General features: G+C 39.9%; 1 protein-coding gene across 5 annotated transcripts in view; it reads right to left on the reverse strand.

The window, feature by feature from the left end:
- The window catches only part of MAP2K5 (mitogen-activated protein kinase kinase 5), a 242,706-nt gene that overhangs the window by 36,078 nt on the left and 189,358 nt on the right, over positions 1-17,270 (reverse strand). For all 5 annotated transcript variants that reach the window (XM_069458451.1, XM_069458445.1, XM_069458436.1 and 2 more), the window contains 2 exons: positions 3,650-3,711; positions 638-683 (listed from right to left, as the gene is read on the reverse strand). In XM_069458451.1, the coding sequence (XP_069314552.1) occupies positions 638-683; positions 3,650-3,711 (108 nt within the window). The remainder of the gene's footprint in view (positions 1-637; positions 684-3,649; positions 3,712-17,270) is intronic.

Consider the following 17,270-nt stretch of genomic DNA (forward strand, 5'->3'; position numbering starts at 1 on the left):
TTATTCTAACAGCTTGTGCATTGTCAAATCAACAATCTGCACTAAATAAATGACCATTTGGGAATTGTTAGGGAGCATCTCTGTTCCTCTCTCTGCTTGACTAAAAACTGTCATTTGCAATCAAAGAAAGCTGCCTTGGAGCTGAGAACACAGCACTAGCAGCCTTGTAGTTGTCTCTTTCTGAGGAGAGACCAAAGATTCACATTAACTTGATCTTTTGCAGCCAGTTTAATTTCATTCTATGTGAATCTAAGAGGAGTCCATGCCACATTCAGTAATTTCCTATAGGATTGCACTAAAAACTGAACGCGCTGTCTTTTCTGTTACGAATCCTCTGAATTCTGAAAGGCTATAACAGCAAATAAGGAGAAAGAGTAACCTGCATTAAGTCTGTAACCCGTGAGTGAGGCAGATGAAAAGAGTTCTGCATTAAATTTCAAAAAAGTGGTGGGTTTTTAAGAAGTGAAAACTGCCATCTGAGGGTATGACCTTCAAAAACACCCACCCAAATAAAATAAGTAATGTTGCCTTTCCAGTGCCTGTGGCTGTTTTAAATTCCATTCCCATCTTTTAAAAAACATGTTAAACATAAATATATAACTGAAGAATTCTAACGTAACTAAAAAAATTTACTTACCATCAATTCCTCAGGTGCTGGCCTTTCTTTTGGCTGTTTTCGCATGCTGTGGTAGGGAAAAAAAAAACCCTCATATTATCTACATCACTTGTAAATTTGTGCTATAATTCCCACCGTTGACTACTTCTCTTGGAATCTGAATGTTTTCAAAATTCATCATGTTCAATTCTTGGCCAAAGTATTAGCATATATTCCCTTTCTTTTATTTTGGCCTACTTAATCAGATTTCTGGGGACCTTATGAATCAGAAATACAAAGTTTTTTTTAAAAATTACTTTTTAAAAACTTTTTTACTTTTGTAATACAGATGAAGAATGAATTTAAATTTATTCTAATTTTGCTTTTGAAATTAATGTGAAAAAAAGCAGCAATATTCTCTTTCTGACTCTTATCTAATTTATTTCAAACTTAAATTTAGGGAATAATATACTTCTTTTTCAGGAATTAGGATCAGACAGTAAGAAAAGAAACATGACTGTCAAGTTAAATGAGAATACATCTCATTCCTTCACTATTACTCTGAATGATAAGTAGTAAGTAAAAGAGGTCAGGAATCTAGATAACGCTACAAAATTACAAATGAGTTATAGCACATTATCTCAACTTGCATTTATTTTGGCTACAATGCAAGTTGATAATTCACTAAACAGCTGTAGGATGGCTAAATTTGTTTAAGCTGCTTAAAGAGTCACATTCCTCATGCTAAATATTTCTTATCTTTCACGCAATAGGTATAATTAGTAGCTGTAGCGTGTACTTAGCTATGTGATGAAGCCCTCACACGTGGGACCGAGGTGACTGTGGGTAGCTGCCTACTCAGGAGTGTCTGTGGGATGAAGTCATGAAAAGAGATTGCTGCTTCTATCACTTAGAAAATCACACAGATGCTTATCCTTTATATAAGCCATCCTCTAACAAGCAAGAAGAAAACCCTTCATATAATCTCTGCATTTGCTGACAGTACTTTTTTTTTTAAATAGAGAGATTTAATGATCATTTGGTAAACAAGAACCGTAGTTATGAACCATTAATGACATCGAGGACATTTGCCTTCCCTATAAATAACCATATGCACCTCTCAAATACTGCATCCATTAGCAAGTAATTCAAGCTGTCTCGCCAATAGAGTTGGTAACAGTCCTAATCTGACATTCCAAAGTAGCTGTATCTCTTGGGAAAACAAGGCTATTACCCACTATCATTTCTGTTTCGGCTTGACATCTGCGGAAATTTCAACACAGGTTATCCCTCCCTCTGTCTCCATAAAACTTTTAAAAAACAGCTGATTAATTTTTTGGACAAGAGGGAGGTAGAGCCTTATCCACTTTTCTCCCTGCTGCCCAGACCAGCCCCACCCCCAGGTTGGTTTCAGACCACACAGCGAGGTAAGTGCCGTGATCCAGTCACAAATTCAGAGTGGGTGACTCTCAAACCAGCCGCTCCAGGCAGTACAGGAATCGCACGGTTTGTTTTACAATTTTTGCACTTAAAAATGAGGCATTACCATGATATGCTTCCGAGCGTTTTTTAGGAATTTCATGTAAAGGAAATGAGGAGCGATTAATATGTATTTCTGGATAATGGTTCTAACATCATTAATGAGCTTCAAAACAGGTCAGGATTCCAGTGTTAAATCCATATGTATGCTTTCTTCCAACGTGGCATGCTTTGGAAATACAATGTTTTCAGAGTAAAAATAGTTTTTAAAAGCTACAGAATATTATATACGTATTTTAAATAAAAGAGAGTGTTAATAAAATTTTAAAAATCAGGGGAAAAATTTCTTCTCCACCTATTTGTTCTATGGAATATAAACTGTATGAGACATTTTTTATTAAGAGGTAACACATCACACTTAGTCAAAAAGGTGATAAAGCTTGACATTTATATTAAGGAATATTTCTTGGTCTCACTTCAGTGTAATCATCAGATGGATCATGGGGGAGGGGAGGGAACAGCGTTCAACCATCTTGGTTTAGCAAGAACTCCTGATTGCACCACTGCGCTGCACCACAGGAACGAAGGGTTTCTTTGGGCAGGATCTGCCCATTCATTTTCCGCCAGTAGGGGACATGACTCTGAAGGGGTGAAGAAATGAGGACTTGGGAGGAGGGAAAGAGGGGCAAAGCAGTTAGGAAGGAGTTCTGCTTGGGTCTGTCGCCTGCTTTGAGGACAGTCATTCCTATGCTCCCAATTTCCTCCTCTCTCCTGGGTAATTCTCCAGGCTGGGGTGATGGAGAGGGCAGGGGAGCATGTGGGCCTCCCAAGGCCACACGAGTCCTGCAGGACAGGGGATGTGGGGGATGGTGGTGAAACGGACAATAAAAGAAAGATGCGTTCTGCTGGGAGGAAAAAGGCAGAAGGATGGAAAAGAATCTCGGCAGAAAATCGCTTGCTTCCTTAGGTATAAAACGATTAGGAGTTGCCTAGAGACTCTGAGAGCCCCAGTGGTTCCTCTCAAATTTTTAAGGGTTAAAGTGGGCCTAATGGGACTATGTTTTCATAGTCTTTCAAACATCAAAATTCACTGACATGGGACCCCAGTATTGTGTTTGAAATATAACCAAAGATAAAAGTTATTTACTGAAGATCTAATGAATTAATAAACTATACTGTTCCCACTAAGTGACAGACAGTTTTATGGGTAACTTGAGGTTACATTAATAAAAATAAGCTTCATATGTCTGTTCAATAGGGACTATAAAATTGTGTATTTCTTAAAAAAAAAAAAAAAAGATGGCAACAGTATCTGTGCTCAAAGAAGTAGCCTGACTCTCAGCAGTTTATTAAAACAACAAAAAGCCTCTGAAGTACGTTTATGACTCTTTGTGTAAATAACGTTTACATAATTTAAACAATTTCTTCAGCTTTGCTACCCCATCTGCCCAAGGCCCTGAAGTCCCTCCCGTCTCCAAAAGGAAGCAGGGAGAGCCATAAGGTCTCACGGAGCCGCGGAGTTAATGGCATGTGTCATTTACATTGAGGGCATGGCATGTTTGCAAACGGGCTCACCACTGAGTGATGAAATGTACAAATGGCTCGGAGAACTCTCCAACCGGAAGGACGGGCGAATCCTGGGATGGAGGAAAAACAAGTCACCAAAAGTCTCAACAGTTCCTTCTCTTTCTTTATATTCTACCCTCACCCCACCCCCACAAAGAAGCAGTATAAAGATGAATATAATGAAAATAAGGCCTCATCCAATTAAAAAGACTGTCTCTACCTCTTCCACACATTTAGGTAAAAATGCCAAATTCAAAGCCACACACGTTTCACAATAGTGAGAAACATGAGAGCAGAGAGGGAGGGGAGGTGAAAAAAGGACAATGATAGCCACAGGGTAGGAAAGAAGGTAGGGAAAGTGTAAATGAGAAATTAATGATTATTTAAGTAACACACAAATGGTCTTGTAATTAACAAAGAGCTGTGAAATTATTCTTGTGTTGACCTTTGTTTCTTTTACTGGATTTGCTATTTATTTACACTTTCCTTTTTATTTACATTTATTTGTATATTCAACTGCTCTTAACTGCTTGCCCCTAATGGAATCATTTGGGTCAGATTTTCTTCTTTTTTTACTTTAATATGAATAGAAAGGCTTTTTATAGGGGAAGTTGTTTCCCGAAAAGGAATTTCAGCTTATTTGCCAGTCGAGGCAAACTCCTCATATAAGAAAGTCAGTAAATTAAGGACACAATGAAAAACTCCCAACTCGACTACCAAACAAAACTGGGGTGGAGGTGGGAGTCACTCAAAAGAGCAGAAAACTACACAGCAACAAGCAACCACCACCACATAACACAAGGAGCAAACCCCATTACCATTTGCAAAGGAAGGCTTTAAGAATTTAGGAGTTTTTCCAAGAATGACAGAGCGCCACTGTGTTTATAGTGTAACAGCTCAGGATGTAATGAAATTACACTGCAGAGTACTTTAACAGTCATCTCATTAGACCTACAGTTGGAACAAGAGAGCCACATAAAGTAGGCAGCTGCAAATGACTCCATTCTCATCTATTCTCATTTGCTATTAAAAATACCTTTCGGCGGCTTTTTTCCTCCCTGACATCCCTACACAAAGTGCCCTGCAAAGTATGATACATGCACCTATTTAAATTAACAAAGGAATGACTTATTTTAATCTCACTGTGCTTTGGAGTGCTTTGGCCATTTGGATGAGCAATATATCATTACATACAACCTTCCAGCGCTGCAGGCAAGAAACTCAGAGCATGCAGCATTTGGTGGGAGCCAAACAATTTCTCTAGCACACAACTGTGTCAAATGCATGCATGTATTCATTATTGAGAACGAGAGGAAATAGCTTTGATGTAGTGGAAAAAAGAAGATGATAAAAGCACCTCTGCAATATGCGTGTCATTATCAATGGTGGCAGATAGATACAATTGCACAGCCTCCTATGTGATTAGTAAATATACATATAATTGCTGTGGCCAATTATCAGAAAAATGAGATCGGTAATTACAAGACAGAAAATTAACTAGAACTCTTATTAAGGCTTTGTTTCCAATTCAAACAATTGGAAACTGCTGGAAAATACAATTAAATCAAAAGAAACTAAGAGGGTCAAAGGAGTGAAAAAAAAAAATCCTGAAGAGGTTAAAAGGAAAGGAATATGAACAAAATGTTTCTTGGTTTTTGCATATCTGTCTTCTTTGAATTTACTCCATTCATCCAGGAGGGAAAGACTAGTAATTCTAAACTTAAGATTCTCATCAGTAGAGAAAGACTTCCAAGAGTAAAGGAAAACAAAGGAAAATGGGAGTGAAATAAAATCTTGCCAAGTTCAAAGGATTACATGGAGGCATAACACAGAGAGGACGGGAAAAATGGGGCGGGCTGGGTGGGGGGGCGCTGACGAAACAGTCCACTCAAAAGAAACAAGACACAAAATAACATGACAAGTCCTCAATAAAGGTACTATAAAATGGTCACAGAAGTCCCATAGGTTTGAAGAGCAAAAATAAAACATGATATCAATTTCAGCCCCAGCTTGTTTTAGGAAAACCATATATATCACCAAGCTGGCAAGATTTTACAAGTCCCAGTTCAAGAAATGACATTTTACTGTCTCAAAAATCATTAGTAAAAACATAGTTAAAAGTCTGAGTTGCAAAAATTATGGACTCTGAGGAAGCTTCTCTAAGTCTTTCCTTTATGGATTTTTTTTTTTTTTGGAGGGTATGGTACTGAAAGCGTCTGAGTAGTAGTTGCTTTAAAATGCAATATTTAGGAAAACAAAAGCCTGCTGTCTTAATGTGGCTGAATGTTTACCAAGATGGTTAAAATTCTGGACTAGCTTTCTGCAAAGATCTGTTATAAACCATGATGCTAATGTGGGCTTCATTTCAAAGTATGATACTAGGAGTAAATTAATGAATTATAGACTAGGCAACTTGATGAAGATGTCATTTTAACACGGATGAGAAAACGAGGAAATGTGACATCTTGCATGGGTAGTTAATTTTATTTAAGACCTGATATTGTAGCCTGTTAAGTTCCTCATATTATAAAACTAAGGAACACTGGGTGGTACCCATGAATAATTTATTTCACTTCTGAACATGCCAGCCCAAGTCGACTTTGCAGAACCACAGCGAGTGGATTCTCATCTCAGTGGTGCCTGGAAAGAATCACTCATCAAAGATGCGGGGGGAAATTCTAATCTCACATGCATAATGCCAGATATTTATTTTCATTTTAAAATCCATGTCTCTTGCATACCTCAAGGGAGAATTTTCTGAGATACAGAAGACTGACTAGAAGGCGGGTAGCCAGAATGCTACACGTAAACACTGGGCCAAGGAGGTCTCTGAGAGCCTCCAACTCCACCACAGGCTGTTAACACTCCAAAGGAAAGCAAATGAATATACCTAAGGATGTTCACTGTGTGGAAGGATTTTAAAGCATACTTTTCTCTTTTTAAAGCAAATAAAATTAGAAGTTAGTTTAGAACGGGATGTGAAAGGCCTCCAAGAATCTGCCTATTTTGTTACCTAATTTAGATCTGTGGGAAGGAGGGAGGGAAGTGCACAGTAATTTGCACTCCAGTTTCACTGCAGCTCACGGGAAGGCAAAGTATCCAGACGCTGTGAGGTTAGAGAGGGACTGAGAACCGTCCCATAGGGGTCAGACGCTCTAGGAAAATAGTTGCTGCTACTTATCAAAAATGTCCTCTGTGAAATATGGGTGCTGGCAAGATGGAGAAATACATTCCAAAAATATAAACGCAAATTGAAGAAGCAGTTTCACTTAATAACTCTCGATACTGGCTGAAACCAACCCTAAATTGTTAACAAAAGTCACTCTCTTTAAGACCTTGGCTGTCATACTTCATCTTAAGGGCTTATCTTGGGATGCCTTTTTTTTTTTTTTTTTTTGAGACAGAGTTTCACCCTGTTGCCTGGGGCTAGAGAGCTGTGGCATCAGCCTAGCTCACAGCAACCTCAAACTCCTGGGCTCAAGCGATCCTCCTGCCTCAGCCTCCCGAGTAGCTGGGACTACAGGCACACACCACCATGCCCAGCTAATTTTTTCTATATATTTTAGTTGTCCAGCTAATTTCCTTCTATTTGTAGAGATGGGGTCTTGCTCTTGCTCAGGTTGGTCCCGAACTCCTGAGCTCAAACGATCCACCCACCTTGGCCTCCCAGAGTGCTAGGATTACAGGCGTGAGCCACCGCACCCGGCCTTGGGATGCTTTTCTGTTGAACTTCTAAGCATGAAGGTATGGAACAAAACAGTGGACACAACCTTAACCAAAAGACTTAATCTGAGATTCTAATCCCAAATCAACTTTAGAGTCCTGCCAAAGGGACACAAGCTGGATCTTGTTATCGAGCAGGCAACTGTTATATAAAAACAGCTGCCATAAACCATTTCAGTAAGCAATTCTGGTCATCAAGGAGGACAGACTCCAAGCCTCAGAGGCTTCAGTAACTACCTGGTCAGCCCCTTTTGCTAAACAACTGGAACACAAGCATGCAGCATGCTAGAGAACAGCGAAGGACAATGGGAAAAAGTTTGAGTGATGCCTTTGCCTTGTGAATAATGAACAGTTCAAGAAGGTCAACCCATTACAACTGAAACTGTTTAATTATTAATTATGCACAATCTATGGGCAAAAGGACAAGTTCAGAATGTTTAATGTATGCTAACTTCAACTGGACTCTCTCTGGGTATTTTGTTATTAGCACTTGTCAGCAAGGTACTCAGGCATAAAAAAAGGCAAGCAGCAGAAAATCTGAGAGAGAGAAAGAGAGAGAGTGTGTGTGTACCTGCACACTCAAAGAGGTGGAGGAGGGGAGGAGGCAGATAGAGGTCCAACCGCAGCTGCTGCTAGTTCATTTGCAGAGTATGTTTGCCAATAAGTACACTTTGTTACCTTGAGAGCAGGCAGGTAAGTTGGATACCCCAAATACAGAACATATAAATGAAAAAATGCTGTTGAAATGACTTAAATGGGAGATCATTATTTTAAAGAGATATCCTTTTTTGAAACTATGATGTTTCTTGGCTTTAAAAGGAACCATGTCATTAATATTTATACCACTCTACCTCCCACCCCCAAGTACACGTAAAACTGTTAAAATCTGAATAAGGTCAGTGGTTTGCATCTACTGAACTATAACTTATGTTACTGTTGGGGGAAACTGGGTGAAGGGTACACAGGATCTCTCTGTACTATTTATTTATTTTTCAGAGACCGGATCTTGTTCTGTCGTCCAGGCTGAAATGCAAAGGTGTGATCATAACTCACTGCAACCTTGAGCTCTTGGGCTCAAGTGATCCTCTTGCCTCAGTCTTCTGAGTAGCTGAGACCACAGACATGTGCCACTGCACCCAGCTAATTTTTTTGTAGAGACAGGGTCTCGCTGTTGCCCAGGCTGGTCTGAAACTCCTGGGCTCAAGAGATCAGTCCTCCTACCTCGGCTTCCGACTGTGCCTGGCCTGTCTGTTATATTTCTTACAACTGCATGTGATTCTAAAATTATGTCAACATAGAAAGTTTAAAGTAAAAAGGTAAGAGACTATTTTTAAATGCTTAGATGAAGCCCAGATTCTCAGCAGAACTCTGCTTTGTGTAAAGGAGAAGCCTAGCATAAGTAATCAACTAGAAAAAAGGATTTCATTTTGCCTTTAATTCATAACTAAAGATGACAATGGAACCTGACATTAATGTGGTTAATTCAGACATTGATAGGGCATAAACATAAGATACTTCATATGACATGATCGTTCATTATTTATTTATTTGCTCATTCATTAAACAATTTTCTTGAGTACCTACCATGTCAAAGACAATGAGCCTTGCACTATGGGATGACTGATACTTAATCCGTATCCTCAAAGAATCTGTGTATTGTTCAGAGGATAAGATGTGTACCCCTAATAAACAGCCCTGCAAGATGGAGGAAATGGCCAAGTCAGAGTGCCAAAACTAGGCACTTAGGCGAACAGGGAGCACTGAGGGTTTGATTCCATTTAGCTGGTACATATGAGCTCAAAAGGAGAGTGTTGGAGAATAGAGTCTGTAGGGTGTGAGATACCTTCTTTATTCTGCTCTCCTACTTTGGTCCTTCCTCACTCCTGGAGAGTACCTGGGCTGGGGACTTTGAAAGTGGAGTCTGTGTCCTGTTCCCTTCTCTTTGTGCAAAACAGACATTCCTTCAAACTTAGTATGTATTGGCAGTAAAACATAAGGAAGAAAGAAGAACAACTTTTCAAAATTATCAAGGTGTTGGCTGTGCTGGTTAACTCTAAGGTTAGTTGTGCTGCAGTGAGATTAAACCAGCATGGCAAATTAAATAAAGCTTGGCAAGCCTTCTTTTCAAATGGCTCCTTTCTAGACTTACTGGTGTTAAGTCATCAAACCAACAGGTGGTTAACATCAGAGAATCACCTGGAGTCTGACCAATATTGAGAGTCATGCTTTGTATTTTAGAAGTAAATATTTAAATTCAAGTCTAATGTTCCTTTGGCCTGACTCAACAATTTCTGGCCTAGCACTGGGGTTCACACTAACTGGCCCATCTATGTTAGATCACTCCACTTGTATCCACAGTGCTGAGATCAAAGGTTATTTGTAATTCCAGTGGCTTCATGTCAGGCTGAACAGCATTTTGCCTGTCAGACCCTAAATTGGTTTTTGATCCTCCACTCTTCACTGCCTTAAAGTATCATCTTTGTGAGACAACTGCCAGTTGTCCACAGAACAAATCTGCACTTGCCCAGGGGAAAAAAAACCTAGTTTGTTTAAAAAAAAGAAAAAAAAAAAAAAAAAAAAAACGAAAAACAAAAAAAGTGGAGCCTCACCTTTCAGAGCTCCACAGAAGCTAACCTACAAACCAAAATCTACCTGTTCACAGTGTAATCCAATGGTAGATTCTGGGACATGAGCTAAGTTTTAGCATATTAAAGGGCCTCAATGTTTTTATCCATACATTTCTGCTGTAACTGACCATGGGGGGGTGTGGGCAGGGAAGCAGTCACATGTTATCAGAGGGAGAAAGGTGGGAGATGGACAGGTGCTCCCTCCTGGTCAGAGAATGAGTCAGCCCCATTTAAGATGTGAATAAACCATACTACATAGCAGATTTGTACAAATTCAATCAATGGTTGTTAAAAACAATGACCTTATTTAAAAACATGGCTACCCTATGAGCAAACAATTGGTATTTTGACTTAAGTATATTTTTGATTTCATGATGAAGGTGGAACTGACCTAATCCTTGGGATGTTACAAGGGACAGCGTCGAGGTAGGAGTGAGGCTTTGAATTTAGGAAGGCCTGCACATGATGTCACCAAAGAAAGCCTCTGACTCCCCTCTGCTGGAGACCAGAGAGAGCCTGCCTTTTACTCATCCCACTCTGTATCAGCCTTGAGCAGAGAAAGTGAAAGATGATTCAATTTCTACACTGGGTCACCCCATGCTCTGTGTTGCCAGAAGTGACAAATTACATGTGTGGGCATTTTGGTGTGAAGTCCTGTCCACTGGGTCTGGGCTGACAGTAGCAGCTCATTTAACTTGCCTCAGATGGGCCTGCAACCAGGGGCTAAAGGCCTGAATTTTCACCACAAAAACACCCACCCTACCCATAAACCCTTTAATCAAGAGAACCAGCTGTTAGCCAAGTGAACATCACTACCAGATGGCTTATAAAAAACACAAAATATAAATGAACAGGTCTAAAGGAATCTGTCTCTTGGTAATTGAAATTTGAGATTATAGCAATTTTTCCTATTTTCTTTTTCTCCTAAATGTGTTTTGGAAGTTCCTCAGTAATGGGATAAAAGAGAAGAGGAACGATCTTTGTCATTAATGTCAAAAGGAACTCTTCATTTAGTCTACTTATTCTGTTGTCATTTAAAAGATTTACATTTACTTAGAGATTTTTCCAAACATATGACATAGATCTTGGTGTTTTATAAAATTTCTTAAAAACAGGTAAGTAAAGAACTGGACAACAGATTAATCTTTTAAACTGTATTTGCAATTGCTTCTTTCCAAAGCCAACGAACATCTTTTTTTCTCTTTGTTTTAGGTCTCTCGTTGGTCATAAGCTACAGTGCACAGCATTATTTAGAGGTGCCCATATGACCAGTCCACACACACTTGCACACTAACGTCCACACACACCTCCCTAGGCAATGCCTTATGCAGAGCAGCAAAAACATACTTGTCTCATACCAAAGGGGTTTAATTTACAAAAGTAAAAACAGTTATTGTCCTCTTTCTCTGTAGCTCTCCAATGCATTTCTACTGCTTTTTCATAAAACACTGCTGCAAATAATCAAGCATGACCACTGACATCCACAAGATTGAGTTTTAGGAACCATTAAATGAGCTCACCCTCGTGGGAAGTCTCCTGCTCAGGCTGGTCTAAAGGTAATTATTCAGCAATTCCTACCTGTGGTTTTACCTTGTCCCTATATACTGTTTGAATTTCATACACTGGTAAGGTCAATTTTTTTCCTCAGGAAAAGTCCAGCTACACATGTTTGATCCGGGACCTAAATTACAATGTTAATATACACACTGGCATTTCATCAGGTTCTATGTGCAGAAGAGCTGATCAAAAGCACCCTTAGATTAAAGGTAGGGCATAAACTATACTGAACAAAAACAAAAGAGAAAAATCTAGGAGAGAAAAATAACCCTTAACAGATGCCTAATAAAAGGAATCATTCCTCTTTTCATAGATAAGGAGTTAAAACTGAAACATCTGAACCACATCTACACATTGTTCAGGTGCAAGAATCTGGCAGGTCCGTGTCCTGAAAAATCAACAAGCCATAACACTATCAAGTCAGACTCTGAGAACTCACTGTAAATCCAAAGTCCACATCACCACACTGTATATCCTCCTGAATGTTCACTCAACTGTTAGTTAAAATAATTACTGCCATTTGCCACCTGCACTGCAAGCCATGGATAAGGGGAAGAAAAATAGAACTTCCAGTGGCTACTTAGGATGTGAGTATTGGTGGCATTTGCTTACAGATTTGTAAACAAATTCAAAGGCTTCGAATTATATGTGAAATCGTGCTATACTTAGTTCCATACAATAAATGATGGAGAAAAGGGAATTTAAAGCTGGCTAAAGAGGATACTGTACCAGTTTAAAATTATTAACAGTTAATATGAGAGGAACAAAGAGAGGGAGAGAGGGAGGGAGCAAGGGAGAGGAAATGAAAAAATAGAACTACATACTGTGAAATGAACAAGTTCAGTTAGAATGTTCATCAGGATTTGGAAAATCATAATGCCATCTGCTACTCTGGACCTCAGAACATCAGGGATCTCCTGGGCCCAGCCACTTCCATTTCCAGGAGGAAGGAAGGAACTTACACTCCCTGGAATGCTGCCTCCATTCTGGAATGGAGGCAACACCCCAGCTGACCAGTTTGGAATCTCTTTTGAGAACATTTGCACGGCTCACATACACATTTTCCCTGGTTTAGAGAAAATTAACGACAGGCAAAATGATTACAGCAACTCGGCAGTGTTGCAGAGCAGGGCCTCAGCCCAAGCTGCTGGGTAACTGACCCTGGCATCCAACTTGGGCTCAGGGTGTGTAGGTCCCATCATGGAGGATTAAATGAGCATTGTCCTACGGCTGGGTAAGACTTCACAATAGAGCAACACATGTTAAATGACAGCAGCCAAAACTGGCCCCACCAGGCAACTGCCCATTCACAGAACGCTATTCACAGGCCTCCACCACCAAGAAATTAATTCATTAATAATACATCAGGCTTCATGGACAAGTCAAAGGAAACAACACAAAGCTACTTGTTCAATGACTGCCTAAAGATGCAGAATTTTTCTTGGTTAAAAAATCCCCACAAATCTAACTGACTTACTGAAATCAAATCATGGGGATGTTTATGTTAATATTTTGGTTAGTAAAAAAGAAGAAATGGAGAAAGTCTATCAACCAAATTCACTCAGTGCCACTAGGAAAGAATATAAATACAGACTTTTCCAACAATAACTAAAAAAATCTGATTTTGTATAACTATGTTTAACAAATTAATTTTTCCTACTTCAACTGCTTTTGTACATCCTTCAGACTATTAGAAAATTTTTTCCTTTAACTTCTTTTTTTGGTAACATTTTTTTAAAATCAATTCTTTCTTACTCCTCCCTCCCAACAACTCATAAATATGAATTAAATATAATTATAAATGAACAGAACATTAACTTTTGGATTACTGCTGTGTTTTGGTAGAATGTTAATATCATTTCTAAAGAAACAGTTATTACGAATAGAAAAAGTAATTACTAAAGGAATCCTGGCCTTAATGCTAACCTATTTTCAATCTTCAAATCAGCCAAATTGCATTAATTTAAACACACTGGACTTTTCAAAGGAAGTATTAGATTTCTAAAGATTGCCTTACATAAAGGAGGAATATCAGTTTTCAGGATCCCAATTATATATTCTCAACACTATGAAACACAGGTCTAGCTAACAATATTGCTAGAGGACAGGCCTATTGTATATATCCACTTGTATTAACTTACCAAGTTTCTAATGCCTCCGTCATTAACTAATAGAAGTTGCAAAGACCATGAAATCCCACATTATAAAAACCTGTTTGCCAGAGTGGTTAGAGTTTTAGTCACTGTGGTCAGAAACTCTGGGCCCACAGGGTTGTCGGAGAGCTTAGGCCGGCAGGTCTTATCTCCCTCTCCACCACCTGCAGCTATGTGCTATAAAGGCCATCCTTGGGACACTGGGAACAGGAGAGGTGGGGGATATTCCTTTTACTTCCTGTTAAATTCAGAAGCCAGAGTTACGGCAAAGTCCCTCAGGCAAAAGATGAATGGATATTGTTCCCTCTGGAGTTGGTTAATCCCACTTTTTGAATTCTAGGGAGATATTATTAGGCAGTCATTCCTACCACCACTACACACGCCCTGCACATGCCATGTTCATAGCCCAGGAGCTTCTCGGTCACCCTTTCTAAGAGTGAGTGATTCTACATGAATGAATTTTTTAAGATAACAGAGGTTTAAGAGCCAAACCTTTTGTATTTTAACAGAAATCTTTCTAAAAGGATTCATGCTCCTCCCTGCCAACCTAAACAGAGTATGTAGAATAGAATTCAATTAATATTTGAAGACCTGGAATCATTTATATAGACCAGCAACCCCAACCTTCTTGTCACCAGGGACCAGCTTCATGGAAGACAATTTTTTTTACAGACAGGGGGTGGGGGGTTGGGGAAGCAGAGCTCAGGTGGTGATGCAAGTGATGGCAGATGAAACTTCACTCACTCACTGGCCGATCACTTCCTGTTGTGCAACCCACCCCCCATTCCTAAGTTTCATGGAAGACAATTTTTCCACTGATGGGGTTGGGGGCGTTGTGGAGCAGCCTCGGAGCTCTGCGGCCCGGTCCCTAACAGGCCGAGGACAGTACTGGTCTGTAGCCTGGGGGTTAGGTTGGGGACTGCAGGTATAGACAGCAAAACTGAACTGTGCTGTAATGTACCTAAGCCCTTTGAGCCCGTCTGCAATGCTAAGAGCCTTCTTCATACCTTCAAAAAAATCTCTTCCTTTGATGCCAAAATGTTCAGCTGTCACTTTTTGCTTCCATCAAGTCAATTACAGTATGGTGGCAGGAGCCTCACCCTTCAACTGTCACTCAGTTTCCTTGTCTGCAAAATGGAGTATTGTGGGAAAGCAATGTGACATGGGGAAATGTGTAAACCACAGAAGTTAAGGCTAGACTTCTGAATTTTGGTAAAGGACCATATTTATTAGCTCTGTACCTCCTCATCATGTACCCTTAATTACTTTTTGGATTTGTATTTCTGAGGTCTTGAAATTTATGCATAAATATCATTTGACAAATATTTACAAGAGTGTGCTATATACTAGATGCAGTACTAGGAAGACAGAAGTGAAAAGTCTAGGAACTTAGGGTCTAGATATACTATTTTTTTTTTTTTTTTTGAGACAGAGTCTCACTCTGTTGCCCAGGCTAGAGTGAGTGCCGTGGCGTTAGCCTAGCTCACAGCAACCTCAAACTCTTGAGCTCAAGGGATCCTCCTGTCTCAGCCTCCCGAGTAGCTGGAATTACAGGCATGCACCACCATGCCCGGCTAATTTTTTCTATATATATTTTTGGCTGTCCATATAATTTCTTTCTATTTTTAGTAGAGATGGGGTCTCGCTCTTGCTCAGGCTGGTCTCGAACTCCTGAGCTCAAACGATCCGCCCACCTCGGCCTCCCAGAGTGCTAGGATTACAGGCGTGAGCCACCACGCCCGGCCTAGATATACTATTATAATTGGGTCTGGAACAGGAATTAATATGGTTTTGAATGAAGCACTCAATGATGTCTTACGAACAGAATGCTAATTATCCCCTTCCCTTGAACATGTCTCTCTTTCTGGGTGTCCCATCTCAGTGAGGGCACCGCCATGTGCCTGACTGCCTAAGCCCTCAGCTTCATCCCTGACCTCCACCCTCCCCACCCTCCCCTATGTCCAATTACTTACCAAATGCAGTTCATTCTATTAATAGCTCCTAAATACCCTTCTAACATACTAAAGCTGTCCTGATTAAAGTCTTCACAATTTCTGATCTGAACTACAGCTTTCTAACTGCCCTTTCCAACCTATCTTTCACAGCCCTCTCAGTGTGATCTTCTCTAAAACACAAATCTGGTTATGCTGATCCCCTACTTAAAACCCTTTCACCCCCACATCCCCACAACCGTCTCCAAGCATGAGGCATAAAGATCCTTCAAAATGCGGCCCTCGCCTCACCTCATAACACTTTCCCAAGCACCACAGCCACACTGGACTCCCTGCAGGGGCCCCTCCTCTGCAGAGCCTCCCTGGTAGCCCCCATCTTCTCCATGATTTCTCTCCTCTGTGTTTCCCCAGCATCTTGTCCACACTTTTATTACAGAATTTATATGGCTGCAAACATCATTAAATACCATATCGTAAATACCCGTTTATGTGAGTGGTTAAAATGATAGTCACTATGGTCCTCTGAGAGCTCAGGCCATCAAGTCTCATACCACTTATACTACCTGCAGTTTAGTGATCTGTTTATATATGATTGTTTACTTGTCTGCCTCTCTGATAGAGTATTAGCTCTTTAATGGTGGCAATTGCAACTTATTCATTCTCATTCCCCAGTGCCTAGCTTTGGGATTAATACAGGCTTACAGAATGATTGGGCTATAATCAATGGTTCTCAAACTATAATCTATGGAACTCTAAGGGCTTTTATGCAGGAAGTGGGTGGAAATCTAAGCCTCTCATCCTTTGACCAAAGCAGAATAGCTTTGTGTTCATCTATTGTACAGGGTGGGTTTTTAAGCAACATAACGGGGTTAAATGCTTTAAAAAATGAGTGAAAATCAACTACTGTTATCACTGGGAAGATACAATCCGATTTTCAAATGTTTTTTAGAAATATGATTTCTATGCAAATCAAAACCTCACTGAGGCTGGAGTAGAGGCTCATGCCTGTAATCCCAGCACTTTGGGGAGGCCAAGGCAGGAGGATTGTTTGAGGCTGGGAGTTCGAGACCAGCCTGGGCAACACAGCAAGACCCAGTCTCTACAAATAAAAAAAAAAAAAAAAAACAATAAAAAAACCCACATAGCGAGATATCACCTCACATCTGTTAGGCTGGCTATACTCAATAAATCAAAAGATAGCAAATGTTGGTGATGATGTGGATAAAAGGGAATGCTTATACACCATTAATGGGAATGTAAAGTGGTACAGCAATTATGGAAAATAGTGTGGAGGAGGAGGTTCCTCAAAAACCTAAAAATAGAACTACCATATGATCTAGCAATCCCACTTCTGGGTATATATCCAAAAGAAATAAAATGACTATTCTGAAGAGATATGTGCACTGCCATGTTCACTGCAGCGTTATTCACAATAGCCAAGATATGAAAACAACCTCAGTGTCAGTCAATGGATGAATGGACAAAGAAAATGTGGTGTGTGTGTGTGCATACATAATGCATATACACAATGGGACATTATTCAGTCTTAAAAAGGGAAATCCTGCCATTTGCAACAACATGGATGGACCTCCTCAAGGATGTTGTGCTAAGTGAAATA

The sequence above is a fragment of the Eulemur rufifrons genome, chromosome 2 (assembly GCF_041146395.1).
Source record: "Eulemur rufifrons isolate Redbay chromosome 2, OSU_ERuf_1, whole genome shotgun sequence".
NCBI lineage: Eukaryota > Metazoa > Chordata > Mammalia > Primates > Lemuridae > Eulemur > Eulemur rufifrons.